The 24,904-nt window shown below is 35.9% G+C and overlaps 1 protein-coding gene and 1 pseudogene across 1 annotated transcript; both read right to left on the reverse strand.

The window, feature by feature from the left end:
• Nucleotides 1-13,898: 13,898 nt before the first annotated feature.
• Nucleotides 13,899-15,326, reverse strand: LOC148692170 (uncharacterized; annotated as a pseudogene).
• Nucleotides 15,327-17,494: 2,168 nt separating this feature from the next.
• Nucleotides 17,495-22,980, reverse strand: LOC137744169 (uncharacterized). Its single transcript, XM_088681452.1, has 2 exons — nucleotides 22,453-22,980; nucleotides 17,495-18,736 (listed from the first exon to the last, which is right to left on the reverse strand). The coding sequence occupies exons 1-2, from the start codon at nucleotides 22,696-22,698 to the stop codon at nucleotides 17,756-17,758; spliced, it is 1,227 nt and encodes a 408-aa protein (XP_088537578.1). The 5' UTR covers nucleotides 22,699-22,980; the 3' UTR covers nucleotides 17,495-17,755.
• Nucleotides 22,981-24,904: the final 1,924 nt, after the last annotated feature.

Raw genomic sequence — 24,904 nt, forward strand, 5'->3', positions numbered from 1 at the left:
TAGCCGAAGTGGGGATAAAGCCATATACCCTACCGCAGGGAGAAGATCTAATCAAGTGGTTCCCGGTATGATCATAACTACTCACCCTGCTCTCGGAATGATATCACTTCGGGCGGAACGGAGCAACACGACCACTCAGCCATATCAACTGCTCTCACTCATGTAGTGAGCTACCTAGTCCAATCAATACAGCACCTACTCAACCACAAAGGGTGTCCACTCAGACTAACTGGCATGGCAGATACGTCCGCGCATGTTGTGCAGAGTACAGACTGCAGTGTCCTGACAGAAAGCATGTATGACCTTACGAGACCCGCTACTGACTTTCACGCAAGCCGTCTGCTCAAGGCAACGTTAGAGGGCTCCTCTCAGGTTATAAATTGGCAGGCCGACTCCTCATGGGGGGTTAGACACTCTGAATCTAAATAAAAACACTCATACACTCGTACTTAAGACATAGTCTGACTGGATCGTCAGAGCACCTACGTTGGGAACCATGACCCCTCGCGCACGGTCAAATGGTCTTTGATTGGTTTTGGTCTTGTGCAGGTCAAGTTCCCTGTAGTTGCTTAACAACCACTCCAACAATACGTAAATGGGATTATGCATCTAGAATTCAGCACCATTCAAGTGCAGTATGAAGAAAATTAAAAATTAAAATCTAAAAACAAAAAAATTCAAAATCCTACTCACAAAGTCTGCAGGTAACAGAATGAGCCTAGGCGATGGCTTGCCAGAGGCTAGACGACAGCAGCTGTGAGAGACAACGTACACAAATTCAGAGTTAGCGCAAGCGGAGGCGATAGAAAGAGAGAACGCGTTTGTAGAAAACCCTTTGAAAAACCATGCAACCCTTAAGACGTGACATTTGCCATAATTGAAATTACTATCAATCACAAGAAGCAATACTCAATCCTCCGATGGTATTCCGACCGAATTGCATCCGATTACTTATCTAAACATTTTAATGGTAGCTAAGCATTAAGATATAGAGATAGTTTAAACACAGTGATTAATAATTCAAAGTATGCATGCATAATATCATAAGCAATTAAATAAAGACTACATATTCATGCTAAGGCTTGTGGCCTTGCCTTAACAAACAAAACTAGTTACGAACAATCATAAAACAAATATTATTAATAACATGGATAGAAAACACCTTGAAAGAAGAGTACAAATCCTGAAGGCCTAGCAAAGTTCTCCAAATTGATCCTCGTGCGTTGAGAACCTAATGGCTAAAAAAACCTTATTTATACTACTACAAAATAAAATCCTACCTAGAAAAGGTCTTAGAATAAAACTAGAAAATAAAATAAAATAATAAACTAGCAAATAAAAGGTTTCCTATTTGAACTGAAATTCATACTTCTCAGAAAATCAGACTTTTGACTGACCAAATCAACTCTAATTTGATCCCAAAACATCTCTTTTGAAAAGTTAAGTTGTCCCCAACAAATCCTTAGAATGAATCTTCTTCAAAATATGCCATATTGATCTCCAAAATACCAAAAACGTCCAAAAATGTCAATATGAGAAACCTGCAGGGCCTTTATTTCATTGCCATGGTTAAACAACTTGGTAAAAAAAAATTGAAATTTTATCATCTTGAAATTGAAAATACCTAACAAAGTATCAAAGTTCTACCAAAGTAACCAATAAATTATAACTAAGATTAGGGTAAAAGATATAGTATAAAATCAACTCATCATGTAACCTCCCACTCAATACTCTAGAATCCAAGCATTTGAGGTTGCATTAATCGTGGATACACGACATAAGAGTGCTTTATTTGCAAACTTCACCTTCAATAAAGGACCAGAAATACCTTGCTTACATTTCATTAGGAAGTGCATTCACATAAATACGGTGATAAGAAGAGGTAATACAAAAGTGTGTAAATTATGAAAACGAGTCATTCTTTCGTCTTGAAATTCAACTACTATTAATTTGAAGAGAGCTCTTTTTTATTCTATATTTTGTATTCTTTCTAAATTCAAGGACTAACTGTTGTGTCTTACAACTAGAATCCCTTTTTTTTTCCGATCTAGTTTCTCCACCACTGTGAACCCCTATTAGATTCAGGCATGATACATTTTTTAGTTATTAGGAAAACCCATGTACTCTCTTTCGGATCCAGGAAACAACTCTCAGAGATCTATGATGAGAAAATGCCAATTCAAATTGAATGAATTCAAAAGTATGTTCGTATCAGAATTATCAATTCTTTCATTTTCGTCTATGAAATAAACGTCAAGGAAAGGACATTAATTCAAATCATTTTTGAATTAAGAGAGATCCATAATTCTCACTATTTCTTAGATTCATAGACCAAATTCAATTCTATAGGATCTTTTATTCACATTTTTTCCATCAAGAATTTTTACAAAACTCTTGGACTGTGAAACCCCACCCCCAAATTATTGTGAATTTTACATTCCCTTAAAGGTGTACTTTTTTTTTTTTTTTTTTTTTACAATTTGGTCTCCTATCCTTAACCAATCCAGACCCTCTCTTTTAGATTCTCATTCTTTCTCCGTTTGCCACGTGGCACCACCCTAACTCATCATTATCTCTCTCTTTCCCCGAGACCTCACACCCTCAGCATTCACTCTCTTCCCTCTCTCAGATCTCACTCATCTCTCTCTTGGATCTCCCCCTCCAGCGACACACATACACACTCACCTTCACGCTCACGACACCACAGCACTACCACCACCCTCGTAAACCTCCCCTTCCTCTCCCGTGTCTTTGTGAAGCTCCGTGAAGCCCAGGAAAAACCCAATGAGTTCCCCGGGGCTTTCGAGGCAAACTCGGCCGACTCGAGCCATCTCACGGCGAGCTTCAGGTAAGGAATTCTTCCTCTCTTCTCACTCTTTGATTTGGTGATGGAATCGAGTCTTAGGGTTGAAGATCGGCGTCGATCGGAGCTTCCCGAGCTCAGGTCTTATTCCTTCTGTCGAACCCAAGCCTTCGGGTCTAGAACTTTGGGCTAGGCTTCCAAGCCCGAGGCCCGTGAAGTCCTAACCCACTAAACCCTGTTAATTAGGCATTTGGGCCGTTTTAGGATTCGGGTCATAAGCCCATTAAACCATCAGCCCAAGCCTTTTTCTTATATTATTTTATTTTATTTAGCTAAAAACCCAAAAACAACTAGGCCAGGTCTTTAAGCCCAAGTCCCATTTGTGCAACCCAAGGCCTTCGACCCATTGACCCAAAACCCTTTAGGCCTTAGAACTTAAGCCCAAGAACTTAGGGCCTCCAGCCCATTGACCCGGTCCAACCCAATACCCCTGATCAGGTTTTGATCGATTTGTTGACCCAATCAAAGGTTAGCGTTGATTTTGACTTTGATCGGTCAAATGTCAACGTTAACATTCTGACTTTTTTTGGATTTTTGTCTGAGACCCCTTCTAGGCCAATTTCGACGTTATGGACCTGTTTTTTACGTTCGCTTTTCCAAATTCAATCATTATAGTATAGTTTTATTAATTGGACCATTTATGTGCTTAGGTGCATTTATTGTGGCGTTTCCGTCTTCACTAGTTTGCACAGCTCTTTGGTCGTGAAGTTTCTATGAGTGGATCTCTTCTAAAATGCATGTTTTACTAGTAGACATACATACATGAAAAGCATGATTTAATGAGTATGTTTTATGAAACATTTGATGAGTAAATTGGTTTTACCTTATATGATTATCATGCTTACTTAGAATATTTTGGAATATCATATTTTCTATCGAACATATGTTCTTTGTAGAATATCTGATGGATGACGATATAATATTTAGAACATGTTTTTACACACTTCTTTATAGTATAGGTGATGAATGACTTTATATTATGAAGATGTTTTTGAGTTATATGTACTTATGTTTGGAAAAACTATGTCCAACGGTTTTGTGCGTATCTAGTGGTCATTGTTCTGCCTATGGGTGAGGGAGAAATAAGGCTGAGGGAGATATGTGGTTGGCAGGAGGTATATGTTACTGGCTCCGGGCCGAGAGACACTGATACTGATACTGATACCACTAGCTAGCACTATATTCGAGATATGTTTTATGAGATGTTTTATGGCATGCTAGGGTTTTCAGAAAATCTACCACTTATTATGTTATTAGTTTTCATAAAATTTTGGGGTTTAGTCTGTTGATAACTGTTTCAATATTATTTTATATATCAACTTGGTCCACTCATGTTTGAGTCCTCTCGGTGTAGGACCTATTCCCTTGCTCATTCAATTTTATATTATTCTTTTTAGTGTTTTAGTTAGTTGTATGCTCTGAACACGTTCCTCATTTGCATATTAATTATATTTAAATTTATAAGTCTTATTCATTTCTTGTTCTTATGCATTCTAATATGGCTTCGTCACCTTTGGATGTCGGCTATCACGTACCTACCCTGGTATTCAAGAAATATCAGGGTCGGGCGTGTCATGGACTCCTGAATTCGGAGTATCCTACTTTCACGCAATTCACATTTACAAAATTCAACAAGCAATTGATATTTCACGATCAAGGAAGTAGTACTATTTGAAGTAGCAGTCCTTATATATTGTATTACCACATCGTCTTTCACATTTGATTTTGATCTAATCCTTACCGTCTCCTTATTGTCTCTATAAAACAATGGGATGACGTCCTATTATGTTCTTGACTAGGGGTTAAGAAAAAATAAAATTTTATTTTTGTACTTTAATAGATCTATTAGAAATATATTTTAAGTAAAAGCCAATTAGATGTTCAATCAATATTAATTAGATTGAATGCCAGAGCACTCAACAAAACAATTAGAATTAGTCGGCCAACTGGAATGTGTATTATCCATATAGGGGATCTTTGAATTGTGAAGATCCATCGACCTAAGTCGAAGAAAAAAGCCTGTCTATTTTATTTAGTTATTCAGTTAAAGTAATTGATGGGTCGTTATTGTAGCAGATAGGACCATTTCATCCGACATGCGTATTTTTTATTTTTCAATGAATATACATCTTTCATTAATGGATTTTTTTTTGATGTAGTGAGTAATAGCTTCGTGCTAATTGTGGCCTCTCGGGCGAACCGATGACTACATCTTTGATGCACTGTCTAGTACATCTGAGAATTCTTATTTGGATAGTTGTAAATATTCCCAGCCATTTTTTCTCAACAATGTCTTTGTCATTTGATCAAGCATTCCATTAGACAGGAACAACTTTGATAAATACCGATAACCCAATAAATCATCTATTTCTTTTCTTGTTCAAATTAAAAATTTCAAGAATATTTAGAACTAGAAATATATCAGCAACATGATTTCCTATACCCACTTATCCTTCGGGATCGCCCACGGTAGGTAACCCGAGCTGGTAGCACTAAGAGCTTCTCCAGGCTGTTCTAAATTTTGTCCTTCAATCTTACAGTTCTAATATATGAGGTCCAAAACCTCCCAATGGGTCAGAAAATCGGACCATATCTGTATAAAGGTTCCCACAAATAAGGACCGGATGAATTTTTTTTATTTTTGTCAAACGACATATTTTATTAGATTAGTTATCGAAGGGATTCGAACCTACGTCATCATGCAAAAGTTCAACTCATTTCAATCACTGTAGTCAGGGGCCATTGCATTCATGAAGTCTTCCCAGTCTTGGTTCGTGGTTTGTGATGGCCCTCGATAGGTAACCCGAGCTGGTAGCACTGAGAGCATTTTTGTCCCTGAAATCGTACAGCTCTAGTATATGAGGTCTAAAACCTCCAATGGGTCAGAAAATCAGACCATGTCTGTATAAAGATTCCCACAAATAAGGACGGATGAATTTTGAGTGGGAAACACCACGTGAAATGGCAGTGAAGCTGCTGTGCAGCTATGAAAGGCTTCAAATATGCACAAATAAACCTGCTATACCACATTTTTTTCTCCTTTTTCGTCTTTTAATTCGGGAGTCCAGCTGTTCGGATTTCTTCTTGAATTTTTTTAATTTTGTAGTCTCTAAATTTAAAGATTATACTATAAGAACTCTTCATTGGAACTATATTTCAGGACATGAATATTCTTTTCAAGTCCCTACAAGAGTCCTCAAGAGTGATAGTAGATACCCTAAAAGAGTTTCTACCACCATATAAAGCTCATATTTAGGGACAAATGGTTTCCAACGAGGCGGAAAAGAAGTCCCTAGAGTATAGGAAAGTATAAAGACTTGTCAAAATTCTTATAAAAATCCTCAAATGTAATGATACGAATAGGGACTCTAAATGGTGGAACCCGGTTTGAAAAATTGGTACTTAAATTATTGACAACCGGACCTGCATTATCCTCTGTGAATTTGGAGGTTTTGGGGAGCCTCGGCATTGTCCTCCATGAAATGCAGTTGGTGTTGTAGGCCATGAACATTAACGTAGTACTCTGCAGCATTGTGTAATGATAGGAGAAAAGATATGATGAAAAAAAATATGAGGAGGAAAACTGAGAGAAGAGGTATCCCATTTTTCTCTCTGTCAACCCAAAAATCATTCTAACTGTTCAAAAAAATAAAAAATAAAAAAAATCATCAAAGCAGCGATCTAACTTTCTGTTTTTAAATCATCTTCTTTTTGTTCATTTCTTTGGAAAAGAAAAGGAAAGTGGAGGCTTTAGATCTAATTACCAATTTTTTTTTACTGAAACGGGTGGTTTTTAGTTTTAGATCGAAGTCCTGACATTAATGCAATAATAGATTTTATGTAAGTTGAAATTGGTAGTTGTTTATATTAATGAAATTTTAAATAAAATGCATTATTTATGATATTAAAAATATTAACGGATAAATTATATTTTCCTATATATTTTATGTGTGTGTGTGTGTAAAGATAGGATCAAGAGACAAATATTTTGACAAACATTTTTACACTTCCCTGTAGTCTTTAGATTTCATAACATTCAACTATCTAGATTAAGAGTGATGTGGAGAGTTTTAAAATTAAATGACTTGGATGATGATGTGGATTATAACTAATAAGGAAAACAGTAATCTAAATTAAAAATTAATATTTGATAGGATAAAATTGAAAAAATCAATAGTCAAACTTTGAACCTAGCATAAAAAATCAAAAAATAAGAAAAACAAAAACATGAAAATACTGTAACCTCCATCTCCCTCCCTACAATGCCTTGGATGAATTCTCCTCTTTCATTTTATAAAAAATGAACCCTAATAAATAACAAAAAAGGAATGATTTAAAAAAAGAAAAAGATGATACCAGGGATAAGATGACACAGTACCCCGACCGGAATCAAGGCGTGTTGGCTGTCATGTGGAGGTGATGTAACCAAAAGTGCAAGTGATGAAACAAAATTATGAATAAATTAAAACCGAAACTATAATTAAATCCTTCCTGCTTGAAGGAAAGTGCCGCACTATTTTTAGCCACTCGGAGCAGTCAAACGAGATAAATACTTATTACATAACTAGAGATAAGTTCCTACGTTGAGATGGAGATATGTCAGAGTCCACTAGCTATTCCTCGTACGCCACATAGATAAATCAGCTAACTAGGACCTGGAGGGGCGAAAAACAGAAGGGTGAGTAGGCACAAAAATAAAGGTTTATAAAATCCATTTACTTTTCAATCATACTAACCCCTCGCTGTAAAATAAGTATAGTTTCCAGAAAATCATACTAAGTATAAGAATGAAAATCAAATGCATGCCAAATGTACGTCCAGAAATATGCCACACCAGATATTCTCAACAACAGTATAGATATGATTATGTGCTGTAATCTATACTAACATGTTAGTCGGAGTCACCTAATGTGACATATATGACTACACCTATCGCTCATTAGCCATATGCCAATACACGAGTCGGAGTCACCTAATGTGACCTGTACGACATGCTAGGTGTAATAATAAATGCTCTAGTGCTACGATCACGTGAAGCTTGTGCTATGCGCAGTCATCTACGAGTCAGAACTGCCTATTGCAGCCTGTATGACAGGCTAACACCTACTTGCATCCAAGGCGAGCGAGCATGCGGTGTTGGGAGGTGAACATACACATGAAGGCTAGCCTAGCTTAGGCTGAGCACTCACCTGGGGTGTAGCAGTGATGAGCAAACTATGTGTACACATGCCATAATGATCCAACTAATTCAATTCACAACATAACCTTACCTGGACTTACCTGTGTGTCCCCGTAGGATTACTTAGCATTGTACAATAGCATAATATTTATGAGTAGGTAAACTGCATATGAATATGCCATGATCAAAGATATAAATCTCAACCACATAACAATATTTTTAAAATTATATAACTCATGGTATAATATGCATAAAATAGTTTAAAAGTATTTGTGGAAACTATTGAGTCTATATATATACGAAAACAAAATGTCCACTCGTTGGTATGTCGTAGGATCGTAGCCCCTTAGTCTCGTTTGTCCATGTACGTCCTCAGGGTAAGGTTCCTTTATATGCGAAACAACTATTTACAATTAATTAATAGGACATATACGGAAAAACTTCCAGTAATTTGCTCAAACGGAAAGTTTGAATATACCAAAATGTTCTACTCGAAGTCACGGACCTACACGTAAAAACCACTCGCCGACCGGAGGCCGGATGTGCCCTCACACGCGAGGGGATAAATTTTTCAAACATCCAACAGTAAAAGTAATAAGAAAATCTATCCAGAACAGTGTTTCTAACACTGATAAAATTAACGTACACTCGTAACAGCGTGTATAGTTTAATTACGATAGCGAGAAAATAATTTAAAGCTAAAATCACGTCCACGTCACTTTGATAACAAGGGCAGAAATAAAAATTTACATATTCGAGGAGAAATTACATAGAAAATTAGAGATGGTCACATAGGATTAGTACTCAGTGGAAACGAAACTGCTATAATAAAAAAAAGTTGGAAGCACAGACCAATGAAATCAAGTTGTTTATTTGATTCGAAGAACTTAAAAAAGTAGAAATATCATCAATGACCTAAATCAACAAAACTAAAAAGATTTTGCAAAACCAAATTTAATCACCCTACATATATGGACAATAATACACGATTTAGGGTTTTGTACGTTTTGCTTACGTAATGAAGATTCAAGAGACTAATAGCTTGATTCGTTGTAGAAGGCATTTCATATCAATCGACCTCATCGGCAAAGAGGGAGATGGAGCTTACAATACTTCGAATCAATTGAGTTCTACGTCATTTCTTGTTTGCACGCTTAAAACTAGGGTTTCTTCCTTTTTAATTTTATTTTTAATTACCTTCCATATTTTATGCTTTTTGAATTTTACTTTTATGCTAAATATTAGTTAAAATCCACTTAAGCATCCATGTCATTTAATGAATGAATATGGACCTTTGGATTTTTGTAATCTAAAGGTTTAAAAGAAGTGTAAAAATATATGTCAAAATGTTTATCCCTTGATCCTACCCCCCCCCCCCCCACACACACACACATGGGTACGTTCATCTCATCAAAGTAACAAAAAAAAAGTTATTGTACCGAAATATGAGTACATTTGTCAAAAACACAAAAAGAAGAAGAAGAAGAAGAAGAAAGATATTAGGCTTAATAACGTTATTAAATTTCTTACATTAAACTTAACATGCATATATTCTCAAATCAATGAAATAGAATGTACCCATTTAAATTAAAAAAAATGGATTAGGAAACATTTGAATGGATTTCATATCAAAAAATGGGTACATTTTATATTAAAAAGAGTACATTTTTAACATATAATGAATTTGTATATTTAAGAATGGGTCTGACACACCCCGACCGGAGTCGAGGTGTGCTGGCCGTTACGTAAGGGTGACGTAGCCAAGAGTGCAAAAGAAGTAATTAAAAAATGTGAACAAATTAAAACCAAAATTAAAACTTACTTAAACTAAAATAAATGAGTATGTGGAAGTGGTCAAACCCAAGATACAAACATTCAGAGCATAGGTAATTTAAAGGTGCAGTCGAACTGACTAAGTACTAAATACACAACCAGAGAAAAGATCCCTACATTATTTAGTGGAATGTCAGAACCGCCAGGTAATCCTCGTGTGCCATAAAGAAGAACAACTATGTAGTACCTGGATGGGCGAAAAACAGAAGGGTGAGTGGGCAAAAACAAAGCTTTAGAAAACTTGTTTATCTTTTCTAAAAGTACTAACCCTTTACTGTAAAACCCTATATAATTTCCAGAAAAATAATACTACGTAAGTATGAAAATCAATGCGCAAGAGCAGTGAAAACAGGAGCATGCCACGTCATAACATCTCAGCGATAATAAATGTAAGTCAGGTGTGAAATCTGTCTAAACTAACATGCCAATCGGAGTCACCTAATGTGACATGTACGACTGGACCTATTGCTCATCAATATATGCTAGCACATGAGTCAGAGTCACCTAACGTGACCTGTACGATAGGGCTGGGAGTAAATATGTACGCTCTAGTGCTACGATCACGTGAAGGCTAGTGATAAATCGCGAGTCATTTACGAGTCGGAGTCACCTAATGTGACCTGTACGACAGGGATGGCACCAAACTTGGATCTAAGGCGAGCATGCGGTGCGGGAAGTGAACATCACGTGAAGGATTGACCCTGGCCCATGGTGGGAGCACTAACACCGGGGTGCAACAATGATGAGCTCTCAATGACACTACTACAAAACCATTTATTAGTGTCGCTATGATAACCGACAAGAAACGTATATTATTGTCAGATTTTGCTTAAAATCCGACAAAAAATGGATGCAGTGACGGACATAATAAGCGACAGAATTGTCAGCGTCAGGAAATGAATTTTCCAACAGAAAATACTCTAAAACCGACAGAAATTGTGTCGAATATAACCGACAGAAAATACTCTAAAACCAACAGAAATTGTGTCGGATATAACCGATAGAACTTGTGTCGAATATAACCAATAGAGAGTTTATTAATAATGAATAAATAAAATCATTCTTATCGGATAAAACCGATGGAAAATGTATTAATAATAAAAAAATATATAAACCACTTTCTGAATCATTTCTCAACCAATCCAAAAGCACTGCCATACTACCCACCCCTTCCCGGGTTCTTGTTCTTCTTGGCCATGACCAAATATCTCAAAGAATCTCCTAGCACTATTCTTTATACCATAACAATGATTTTCCAGTTAAACAAAAAAGGGTCAGCTAGGTTGCTTAGGAATGAGCTCTTCCATCTCTTCTAGCCACCCGGCACTCCGCGTTCTCCTTTCTATAAAACTCTTCTCAAATTAAGCCTACTTCTCTACAAATATCAAATAACCAAGCATCATTAATTGCTAGAAGAGAAACAAAACTTCAAATCTTGCTCAAAAGAAACAACCAAGAACTAAAAACCCAATAAACCCAAAAAGTTCAGACATAATCAACCAATCAGATACCAAAGAACCCAAGTGGTACAAATAATAAAACATGAAATTCAAAACTTGAAGCGCCTGATGAATCGAAAGATAGAAACAAACTTTAAGACGTATACATACATACATACATACATATTTAGTGTATTATTGTAATGAGCATAGATGCTGACTTGGTAGAGAATAACCTGCAGAGAAGATGACTTTGTGTTCGTCTGAAAATTGGAGTTGATTATTGGGTGCTCTATCTCCAGAGCTTTCAATAGCACATTAGCAATAAAAAAAACAACAATTTCATAGATAAATTCAACTAAATTTCTCTGAGGCATTCAAAGAGCAGACCCAAATTTCTCAATTTTGCATCGGGTTTCCTCCATTTCCTGCCTATTACTATTCATTAGGGTCTATCACTATTCACTAAGTGGATTAAATGGGTTGGGTGCTGCCGCATTTTTTTAGGGGTGGAACTGCTCTAAGTGTCATCCCAAATGCAAAAGACGATGATTCAATGTACGAACCAACAAGTGGTTGACAAAAATGTCTAAAGGAGCAGCTCGATTTTGTGAACTGGAATTGGATCCCCTCCTGAGCAACTGGTGGGGATCCTTATGACCACACAACACGGGCCGTTGGATTTTGATCCAATGACTACAATTATTATAACTTTAGAGGGGCCCTCTGTTTGTAGCCATTGGATCAAAATCCAACGGCCGGTGTTATGTGGTCATGAGGATCCCCACCATTTGCTCAGGAGAGGATTCAATTCCTTGTGAACTGACTTGTAAATGTACCTTTAGGGGGATTGAGTACTTTTTTTTTTTTTGACACGACGAATATTATATTAAAATGATAAATGAATAAATTGGTATTGAACTTGTTATCTATTATTTTATTGAAATAATAGAGAAAGGTAGAGAAAGTGAATTTTAGAGAGAGAATGATATAATAGTTGTTTTGTATTGTATGAAAGAGAAAATTAGAAAAATAGTCCTTGATTTGACAATTGGAGCTTGGTCTTTCAAATAAAAATTAATGAGCGTTGGTCCATCATTTGTACCACCTTCATGGTGAGTGTAGCACCTGTCCAGGATAATTTCTAAATCTATTACACTTCGAGATAATCTGGTACAAAAAAGCCCTAGTGGCTAAATCGTATTGCTCACTAGTTGTTAACCTTTTTGAACTTGCATCCAAATTTTGGTGGGATTAATGTTGGTTTTTCATGACCTAATTCACTATGCGCATTAGCTTCTGTGTTGTCACCTTCACCTAACCTGAGAGAGAGAGGACTCAAACCGACAACATAGAGACTACGTGATGTGGCTAACCTTAGTGGTTGCTTAGAATTTAATAAACACTGTGCAACGGTGGACCTTACCTTACCATGTTACTTCATTTACCACTTTGTTGTGAACATGGAAAGGAACAATGAACAATCAAGTAAAAAAAAAGGAAAAAAAAAAAAAACTGATCAATGTAGTTTAGTTTTGGTCGGAAATTGAAGCGGCTCAAATGTACTTTGCTGTTGATGACTCATCGCTTGACAATGGAAGAGATGAATCTGCAAGACAAGGCATTAGAAGCATCTCAACAGCTGCAAGAAAAATGAAATTTTTAATGGTTATGAACTTATGATGCGATGGTGCTTATGAATGATTATTTTAATTGAGGAATACTTTGGATGCGGTCGTTAGTCTCTAACACTCTTTGACTAAAACCTTAATAGTATTCAAAGTTTGATCAAAGTCCCTTGACTTTGTACACCTCATTATATTACTATTAATATTTATATTTTTATAGTTTTGACATTAATTGTTTGATATTTTATAAGATTTATAATCCTATAAATTTAAAATGGGCACAAAAAGAAATTAATATATGGGTACAAATTAAAACTGAAAAGAAAATTGGTACAAATAAAAAAAGGTTTGCAAATTAAAAATGGGTACAAACTAAAAATAAAAATATATGATAAAAAATTTAGCCATAAATATAAATATACTAATTGTAACATTTTTAGAACTAAATGAATATTTTTAGGTAAAAATATTTTATTATTGAAATAATTAATGATGTTATTAATATCCAAAGACCTTGATCAAAAATTGAAAAAGAATAAAGTTTTAATCAATGTAGTAGCAAAAGAAGGGATGTAAATCTAATTTCTCCTTTAATTCAAGAAGATATGAGGCCTAAAGACACGATGAGACCAAAGGCTCAGCTCTTGGACTTTTATGATTGTTCGCCTCCAAACGATTGTTTCACTACGGGCCTCCTCAAGGCATCGTCAAGTTCAACATGGCCCCAATTCTTCTACGAGTGTATACGTAGAAAAACTGGAAATACCATTACTTGCCTAAGGGCCAAGACCAAGTTCGGACTTGTAGCTCCCTTCGATAATACAACGTTCTAAAAAAGCCAAGCGCTAGTCCAGTAGCGAGCAAGAGTTTAGCACCGAAAGGGATTTAAGTATATCATATAAAATTAATTGAATTTATTATATAATATATAAATAAACCTTGAATAAAATGTTATTTTAAACAAGAATATATATAGGTAAGTATATATGTTTTGAAGCCCTAGAGGAGTTTTGAGGCGAAGCAGAAAATCCCCCTTCTTGGGTTTGGTTTGATTCACAAGAAGAATCTGATTTTCTTGGCGGTGACAGATTTCGGAATGTAGAAGGCTTTAGATGCAATTCTAGCTGAACTAGGAGAAGAATGGAAATGAGGGAAGTGTTTGATTGGTGGTGGGGGTGGAGGAGGTGGTGCTGGAGGGGAAAGTGACATTCTTTCGCAATTGGAAGATCGCGGTGCGTTCAGAATTTCGCGCTCCGCCGCTCTCCATTTCTCGGAGACTGCAATTCAAGAGCCGGAATTGATGTTTGGTTTAGGGTTGTTGGTTGGTTCTATATTTGACACATTTGTGGAGAGAATGTCTGATGACTCATCTAGGCTACCAGCTGAAGCATTCGAAAGGCGGACATTTGATGAATTCGAATCTCCGAAAGAGTGGATAGATTCATCATCGGAAGAATAAGAATTAACGAGAGTAATTTTGTCACCGGTTGAGGAATTAGCACAATCAGAGTCATATTTCACTGACTCTGCAATCATATCCTCATGAATGGACATAATTTCCCTAGTGGAAGAACTACTACTAGCATCATTGAATTCCGATTTTATCATTTCTTGATTTGTTCCTTCCCTCTCAAGCAATGTATGATTCTGTGATGAATTACAGTTTCACAAGTTTCTTTGGAACAAGAAATCTACTGATGTTGCTGCTCTAAATCCATCGCTAACGATTCAAGATAAATGAGACCAGTAGTAGTAGTGGCACGATTTAACCTCACCTTGCTGGCTGATTTAGCTCCTCCCTTTTTGCCGACAATTGAAATCACTCTCGTGGGTTTCTTCTTATGCTTTCTGTGCTTTTTGCAATACCAAATAATTCCGAACACACAGATAACAACTGCAGCTCCTGTAGAAACAAGAACAGCCACAAGTATCCTCGTGATTCCCCCTCTATCTTCTCTGTGAATGTTTTGAGGCTTTGGGATCGAGCGCAAGCGATGCAGACGATGCGAACCCGCGTGGATGTGAGGCGCCGGAGCAGGAGCAGGAGCTGGACTAGGAGCGTCCTCCTCGAAGTAGGGAATTGGAGAAGGAGAAGGAGAAACGTTTCTACTGTCACCAACCGACGGCGTTCGCTTGTGGAAGCTGTTCAAACCAAGTAAAGCTCTGAAATTTTCGACAACTGAAGCTGCATTCACTTCATATTCCCTGGAACCTTTGTGATTATGTAGGTTTTGGGGAGCCTTGGCATTGTCCTCCATGAAATGCAGGTGGTGTTGTAGGCCATGAACATTCAAGTAGTCCTCCTCTGCATTGTGTAATGATAGGAGAAAAGATATGATGAAAAAAATCATGAGGAGGAGAATCTGAGAGAAAATTTATCCCATTTTTCTCTCTCCTCACCTCCATTAATCCCTCTGCAAAAACAACCTTAATTTGCTTCCCATATGTCTCACAAACAAGGTTCAATCTAAACCCTAATTTGACACCATTTATTTTGTCTTTTTTCTTTTTCTCTCCTTAACTGTCTTTTATGTGAGGAAAGTTGAAGATGTTTTCTGCTATATACTCATCAATTGCCAATCATGAAGTTCATCATTCTTTTAGTCAAAGTTTTAGTGATGATTTATGAGTTATGAATGCCACTCTATATGATAAATGAGTCAATGGGATTTGCAGTTGAATGTGGCTTTTTTAATAGATAAAAGTGATCAAATCAAACAAGTCTTGGTAGGTTCCATTTTGGTTGCCCCCTACCTAACTCTATAGAGTAAAGATTCTATTAAGCATTGATGTAGTCTAGAAGGAAAATGCTAAGAAAACTATATTTTATAGAACACATCAAAATCATTTCTCAAGTAGAGGTAGACTTACTTGTATTGTGGACTTTAGATATTGTCTGCAAAATATGATCTCCATGGCATCACTTATTGTAGAAATGTTGAATAGGTCCTCAAGTGATTAAAAAGAATGTATGGTTAGTTATCCTTGGGTTATTCATGGTGGATAATAAATGAATGTGCGTTTAATGTTTTAATCTCAATCCTTAATATCAAATTTAAGGGTGGATGACCATAAACCCTTAGTTATCAAGTGACCCAAAGAACATAACTTCAATATATTGCTACATTTCTTTGTGGGATTCTTTAATCTAAATCGTTTAAATCAACAATAAAGAATGACTTATATGAAATAAACCATTACGTGACGAATTTGGGACATCAATATCTTAGCATCCTCATTTCATGCGAGTGTCTTACCCGATGTAGAGGGTGATGGCACCAGATCTCCAACCGACATAATTGCAGGAGAGGAATGTACAAAGAGAGGGGACCATCACTTTCCCATGTGATATTGGGAAGCCAAAAGCAAAACATAAAGAAAGTGAAGAATCATAAGATCTTGATGCGTGCGAAGTTATGGGATGCTTAAAAGTTGATTAGCGACTGCATGTCCCTCTCTCATACTTTTAGTGGCTAAATCGCACTGCCCAGTAGTTGTTAACCTTTTGGACTTGAATCCAAATTTTGGTGGGATTAATGTTGGTTTTTCATGACCTAATTCACCATGTCATAAGCTTCTGTGTTGTCCCCTTCACCTAACCACAGAGAGAGAGAGAGAGGAGACTCAAACCGACAAGAGATTTTTCGGTGTGATTGATACACAGATTGGTACACCGCGTGTCATTATATAAATGGTGTAATATATGTGCTAAAAGTTAATAATTTGAAAAGTAAAATTTTCTACCACTTCTATTAAAACACGTGATGTACCATATGTATTCTCGTCACAATTAAAATTTTCTCCAAACCGACAACACAGAGACTACCTGCATGTCGTTAGCAATTGGCTAACCTTAGTGGTTGCTTAGAATCTACACTGTGCAATGGGGGACCTTTCCTTGCCATGTTACTTTCAAATACCACTTTTTTGTGAACAATTAGCCTGCAAGGCTGCAACCGACTTTTTAACCTAAGTTATTGAAATTAACATAGAACTTGTTACACGTAAGAAGTTATTTATATTCATAGACAAATTATATGTAGTTTAACGTGTGTGTATTACCTTTATTTTATGTGATTTTAATGAGTTATTTTATATATGTTAAGATTCTAATTTCGGAAGGTGAGTAGGAATGTCTTGTTAGTTGAGTCGAGTAGTGTCCTTTAAAAGCGAATATTTGTGAAAGCGTTCGTTTGTAAGTGCTTTTAAAATAACTGAAGGCGTTTTTAATGAAAATGTTTTAGAAATTAATCCTTAATAAAAACGCAAGTGAATTTTGGAAAAACGCATGAAGCGCTTTTTGGAAGAAGCACATGAAGCACTTCAATTACTTTTGGAACTCAAAATTTTTTCTTTAAAAGCACTTTTAATCATTTTAAAAGCACTCACTTACAAACAAATCCTGAGACAATGTTTAGCTATTTATACTATGTTTTTTTTTTGTTTTTGGGGGGGGGGGGGGTGGGGGAGAGGGGGGGAAGCCATTTATACTGTATTAACTAATAACAAACTACTAGCAGAGAGAATGAGAACAGTTGTTAGTTTGTTAATGTGATAACAAATGACATAAATGAATAATAATAAAAAAGTAGCTAGCGTCCAGCATCAAATTAAAGACAACAAACACTTGTAATTTACATAGCAGATGGATTACTTATCATAACTAAGACTAAGCAACACTCTTGATTTACCAACCCGGATCTAGAAAGCGTCATTGACCTAGTTCATTACCCTAAACCCTAATTGCTACATGCATAAAGGGTGTATGACCCAGATAATTATTGTTTCAAGCAAACACACCGCGGCAGAGTAATCACACAACTGTAGGCACATCATTCTCTTCAAAACACGTTGGATCTTTGCGTGAAAAGGAGCCAGTAGTGACCATGTTCTTGAGACCTGATGTTGACCTGAAGTACATGGGCCGCAACCGCTTCATCACCCACATAAGAAACCGGATGGTCTGAAGTGCGCTGCCTATGACCAGCAACGTAATCCAAAGAATAAAGAATATCCGGTACAAGCTCGATGAAACCAAACAACCGTAATTAGGGACCATCACGTACAGCACAATTAGATAGGTGAGTGCCAAGAATGCGAGAGTGACGCACATGGACATCGATAAGAGCCACGTGCACAACCGATTGTGGAGAGGAAATCCACCAACGAGCAAAAGGGTGACACTCAAAGAAGCAAGGAACGTGATGGTATTGAATGCTATGAAAGTGCGGAAGTAATCCTCGGGATCATTGCCGTAGCCGAACACTGCAGTTCCAACTCTACATACACTCTCTTCACTGCAAACTGTTATATTATTAAAGGTAGTGTTTGTATCATTATGTTCCCATACACCACCAGGAGGGTTGACTACGGCTTGAAAAGTCATGGTCGAGATCACCGTAGCCACAACCATCAGCACACGTGTGTCCTTCACCCAATCATCCGGATATCTTAACCATTTCATCAATTTTGTCAAGAACCACCTTGCTGGCTTTGATCCCTTTTCCGATGGTGCTACTCGTTTGTGCAGCTTCTTTTTCTTCTCTACCCTTGTTGGATTTGGTGATACAACAACAGCGGCAGCGGCAACAGCTGAGTTAGGATTGTCATTTTCATTATTTTCTCTTCTGATTAATCCTGCGTCCATCAAAATTTGTTGAATTTCTAAGCTTCTGCTAAAGTCCTCTCTTGCAACGCTGCTGTACTCTAAGATATCTGACATGGTCAGAGACATCCCATTCACACCAACTGCTTCTGCTCTTATAGTATCAACGGAAAGCAGGTAACGTATAGTCTGTAAATAATATATACACTTCATTAATATGGGGAGATTTTTTAATGTGACTGGAACACGGAGTGGTACACCACATGTCACTATATAAATAGTGGAATAAGTGTGTTAAAAAGTTAATAACTTAGAAAATATAATTTATCATCACTTATATAAAAACACGTGGTGTACTATGCGTATTTCGGTCACACTAAAAAATTTCTCATTAATATGATGGAAATTATGCTCCTAAGGGGAACAACAAGGGAAAGCGCATATAAACTAGGATTAATCTCAGTTTCTTACTTTGAAGTTTCTTAGTTTTTAACATTTGATACATCAAGTTTTTACGTCTCAGTTTGGTACTTAAAGTCAAAATTAATTTTGGAACACTTTTATACATTCATTAAGTTTTTCATCAGAACCTCCTAATGATATTGCAGCTGCATAGACAATAAATGAATGTCACGTGTCAATGTGGGCGCACGTGGATATTAAAACGTTTTAAGAAATTAAAATAAAAATTTTAAAAAACTAAAAAAATTAAAAATTTTAAAAACTAAAATACTAAAAACCTAAAAGGGTGAAGATCATTTAAAAGAAAAAGGAGGTCCACGTAGGTCTCCGACGACCACCACGGTAGATTCCAGGCCTAACTGATCAACGTTTGGCATCTTTGGGGAGGATTTTGGATGGGCAGACGACCAAGCTATCGACAACCACTACGGGAAACACGGGCACTTGGCTCGGGTCCAGATTTCTAGATGCCCAATAAAAAAACAAACACGAGGTTCCTAAGCCATTCGAGACTGAACTTTCCGTAGGCTGGCCAGCCAACTGGAGTATCCGGATTAGGCCGCAGCGACAATGGGTTGTCTTCGGATTCGGAGTTGGTGACGGCGGAAGACGCCGAACCGATGACCGGCAGCGGTGCTGCTGCTAATACTTCTACAACTTCTTGAGATGCAGATGGACGGGATTCTTTCTTTCTAATACTTCTACAACTTCTTGAGATGCAGATGGACGGGATTCTTTCTTTTATTCCAGTTGAGCGGGAGGTAAGGGAAGGGAGTGGGTTGCAGATCTGGGGAAGGGAAACCCATATGCAGCACAAAAAGGGAGTTGATTCATTCCACCGCCGCCCATGTGCAGTCGAAGGGAGGGAGATAGAGCTCTGCAATACCTCCTCATATGCGATTCCAGATAACTCAGTTTTTAATTTTTTAATATTTTAGTTTTTTTAATATTCACGTGGGTGGGCTCTGCCGGGGTCTAATTATTGTCTACGTAGATGCATCAACGTAAATTCTAACAAAAATTTTAAAGAATGTATAAAAATATCTCAGAATTAATTATGACTTAAGTACTAAATTGAGACGAAAAAAACTTAATGCATTAAATGTTGAAAACTAAAAAACAAAAAACTTCATAATAATAACTGAAAATGTGACTTTAACCCCTTAAATTCAATTTTTTCCATATAAAACCCGACATAATTTTTTTACTAAAAAAAAATCTAGTGACTAGGATCCACCTAAGTGAATACATTAATTACATATTACTTTACACATTTTACATTTTAGATGCCCAAAATACCCCTATTGCATATTTCATGTGCACAATTAATTCTATGCAGATTATAAGGAGAGAGTTAATGATTTTGCAAAAAGAAAAGTAAGACATTAATGTTAAAAAATTCATTGCATATTAATATCAAATATGAGAATTGTTGGCTTAATTCTATGTATCTGGGCATTATAAGTTCATATATATATGTCACATCCCCGCCCGAAGGGGACCACTTCATGGGCCCGCTCCACCACCGTAGCACGATATTGTCCGCTTTGGGCCCCGACCACGCCCTCACGGTTTTGTTTTTGGGAACTCACACAAGAACTTCCCGATGGGTCACCCATCCTGGGAATGCTCTCATGCGTTACTCGCTTAACTTCAAAGTTCCTACGGAACCCGAAGGCAGTGAGCTCCCAAAAGGCCTCGTGCTAGGTAGATATGGGAATATACATATAAGGATCACTCCCCTGGGCGATGTGGGATGTTACAATCCACCCCCCTCAAGGGCCCGACGTCCTCGTTAGCACACACGCGATCAGGGGTAGGCTCTGATACCAAATTGTCATATCCCGGTCCGGGCAGGACCACTTCCCGAGCCCAACTCCACCATAGCACGATATTGTCCACTTTGGGCCCCCAGCACACCCTCACGATTTTGTTTTTGGGAACTCACACGAGAACTTCTCAGTGGGTCACCCATCATGGGAGTGCTCTTGCGCGCTACTCGCTTAACTTCGGAGTTCCAAAGGAACCCGAAGCTAGTGAGCTCCCAAAAGACCTCGTGCTAGGTAGGGATGGGAATATATATATAAGGATCACACCCCTGGGCGATGTGGGATGTCACATATATATATTTACAAAAAAAAAATAAAACCTAATATAAGTAATAATACATAAAATAAAATAAAAAAAGTAATTTACCTACCATGTACACAAATGTTATTTGATTCAAAATGTGTATATATATATATATATATATATATATATATATATATATATATGTGTGTGTGTGTGTGTGTGTGTGTGTGTGTGTATTTACATAATTAGACGATATTAATTTACCTACCTACTGTTTGAAATGTTCATTTCCAATTATGCAAAATATTGTATACCAACAACAAAATATTGCATAAACTTAGGAATTTGATCATGCTTTTGATTTTATCTTTTACCTACAAACAATCAAATACATATTACTTTATATATTTTTACCAAAAAAAAGGTCCATAATAGGCTAATATATGTAATAATACATGAAAAATAATTTACCTACCATGTATACAAAAATGTTATTTGATTCAAAATATATAATCTAGGTTTTCTCAAAAAAAAAAAAATATATATATATATATATATATATATAATCTAGGTGTAGTGTATGTGTGTGTGTGTGTGTGTATATATATATTTATATAATTGGAACAAATTAATTTACCTACCTATAAATTAATTTCCAATAATTAACCTACAAAAAATTATACCCCATGTGTAATATAATTTTTTTTTTTTTTCACTAATACATGGAGAATAATTTACCCATAACAAGAAGAAATATAATTTGATGTATTATATTGAAAATTATTATGTCATACCTATATTTATACAACAATAAAATGTGCCTAATATATGTAACAATACATGAAAAATAATTTACCTACATGTTAGAGAAGTGTTATTTGATTCAAAATATATAATCTGATTTAGTATAATTTTTTTTTTTTTAATAATTGGAACAAATTAGTTTACTTCCCAATTAATGCAATATATATATATCACAAAAAGGTAAATTTTTGGTGGATACAATTAAGGCAATAGAACAGTTTATATATTTTATTTCACTTTTTCTACAACTTTTAATTTGGAATACATTTAGGGATTTAGAAAAGTGGCATGGGTGTGAATAAATTGTATTAGTAGGTCAATAGTGTTCCTATGTGGCTGCATATTTTAAATTTGGACTTTTATCGAACCTTTATATGTAGATAAGTTTTTATCTAGGAATAATGAATTGTAAGAGTCAAAATCTAAAGCACCCTAATAATAACTGAGATTAATGCCATAAACTATATATAAAGGGGAACAAACAAAAGAAAATTTACACATGAACATATTTAATTAATATAGTAAAAAACTAAGAATATCCAGTATAGAAACCCATATATACGTACCTTAATTTGCCTTAGCATCAAAGCTAAGTGCAGGATGGTCACACTACCATCACAGCAGCCAGCTCTTGAGTTGAGGAACTCGCCATTGCTGTCGTCTCTTTCAACCAACAGTTTCAAGCACTCTAACTGGTTGTGTATAATACACAAGTGCAAAACTGTTTCCTTAGATCTGTTTTCAACTTTGACATACATGGACTCAGGATTTTTATCAATCAACTTCTGCAGCACCTCAACTTCTCCATTCATGGCTGCATAGTGAAGAGGGATTCTTCCCTTTTCATCGCAAGGATATTCTCCATAGAATGTCTGGGTCTTTTTTGATCAACCTGTTTAAGGATTCTACACTCCCGGTCCGTGATGCCTTGTACACTTCATCTTCATCGTGCGGTCTGATCTCCATTATTCTCTCTCTCTCTCTCTCTCTCTCTCTCTCTCTCTGAACTTTGCTTCACTTAGAAGAAATTAAATGCCAAAACAAACGCAGACAACAGGTAGCAATTGGAGTCACCAAACCATGCAAATTTATAGTTGAGAAACACTAGGGGGAGTCTCTCAAAAGCGAAACGCATGGACTCTTTATTATCTCACAATTTAATATCGATTTTTGTGCTAACATTATAAAATATTGTGCCAAAATATGAGGTGACACAGAGTCTATAAATTTAGTTTAAAAAATTTGGTTTGCAATTTGGTTTAAAAAATTTGGTCTCTCAAGCATTATCCATAAATTTAGTCTCCCCAGTGTTACCCCATCAAATGAATTAATATACCTGAATGTAATCAAAATATATTATGATGAATAAAATGAAAATGAAAATTTAAATGTAATTAATACAATAAAAATAGGAAGAAAAAAAAGAGAAATAAAACATTAAAATACAATTAATCAATGAGATGATTAAATGTATCAGGAGCATAAAGTTACACTAGCACCCCGAACTGATAAGCGTATCAAAAGATATGCATTATATATTTTATCCAAATACGAAGTGCAAAAGTTTCCATCCTCCTTTGGGGTGATTTGAACGTATATAGGACTTGCATCTTCTCTTAGAATTTCTTACCTTCTTGGATCACAACACATCTTCTTTATATATATTTATAAATAAATAAAAAATATATATATATATATATATATATATATCAAGACTCAAGATAAAAAATACAAATCTTAATATAGGAGATCGTTTAGAAGTATTTCTAAAATTGCTGAAAGCTTTTTGATAAAAATACAAGTAAATTCTAAAAAAAAAAAACACTTAAAATACTTTTTGAAAAAACATATTAACTTCTCGTAGAAAACACTTTAAATACTTTTAAAACTTCAAAAATATTTTTTTTAACAACGCTTTCAATAATTATTAGGAAGAGACAAAAGACCGTTTTGACAAATATCATATTTTATAGTACTAACGTACCCACCACAATCATACTACACAAATTAAATATGAGATTTGTTTTTTCCTCGAACAAATTAATCATGAGCATATACAGCTAAGACATACCAAACAAAATATAGGAAAAATTAATTATATGTCTAATTATTATTATTGCCTCAATCATTTCCATTAGCTTTATTAATTACGAGAAATAAGAGAGCGTTTGCCGACGCCGGGGGAACCAAGGAAGAAGATGCCGGGCCGCTTTTCTAGAGAGTCTCCTTCTTTTGCTTGAGCTTCCATTTCTCTGATTAATTTCGGAGAGTCTGATTAAGTTAGGATCTTCGCAGATCTAAAACCTTAATTCTTCGACCTCAATTTGATGAAGACAATGACTGACTTTCTCAGCAGACTTTCCTATTGCAAGTGCTACACGGCAACAGGGCTCGGCTTTTTTTTTTTTTTTTTTTTTTGTGTTCAGAAGGTAGAGAAAATTTTAATTATGTATCATGACTATTTGTGTGGAATCTGGATCATCGTCGAATTCTTTTTGTGAGGATTCAGAGATTTGTGAATTATGTTCGTTTATCGTACATCATGCGATTAAAAATTATTTTAAATATTTTTATTTAAAAAACAGAATACGATTTAAAATTTTTATTTAAAATTTGACAAAAAATGATCGTACAATGTATGATAAACAAATACAATTTACGAATTTTTAGAATCCTCACTAAAACAATGCGAAAAAAAATCTTGTTGGATTTGTGTGGACTAACACAAGGGCACAATGAGCGAGAACCTCCGGCAACAAATTCACACCAAACTTCCAACGTAATCACTCAGAGAACTTGGACTGCATACATGTGAGTCATTGAAGTTGCAGTGCTTGAGAGTTGAGAGCTTGTATCTAGGCCCACTGTTTCAGCCACGTGTTAGCCAAAGCCCGGAGAAGAAAGTAATCATTCACATAATAAAAGAATAATCTTATATCAAAGAAACCCCTTGTAAACCAATTAAAGTAATTGAATTTACATAATAAAATCGATTTCTATAGAATTTACATTAAGAAT

Source organism: Pyrus communis, chromosome 12 (assembly GCF_041283825.1).
Source record: "Pyrus communis isolate YQ-2024b chromosome 12, ASM4128382v1, whole genome shotgun sequence".
Classification (NCBI taxonomy): Eukaryota; Viridiplantae; Streptophyta; class Magnoliopsida; order Rosales; family Rosaceae; genus Pyrus; species Pyrus communis.

What these genes read in the sequence shown, in the direction of transcription:
- LOC137744169 (XM_088681452.1), bottom strand. Translation starts at nt 22,698, where the DNA reads ATGAATGGAGAAGTTGAGGTGCTGCAGAAGTTGATTGATAAAAATCCT. An exon ending in TGATGCTAAGGCAAATTAAG is followed by an intron (nt 18,737 to 22,452) that starts GTACGTATATAT and finishes TATTATTTACAG; the next exon opens with ACTATACGTTACCTGCTTTC.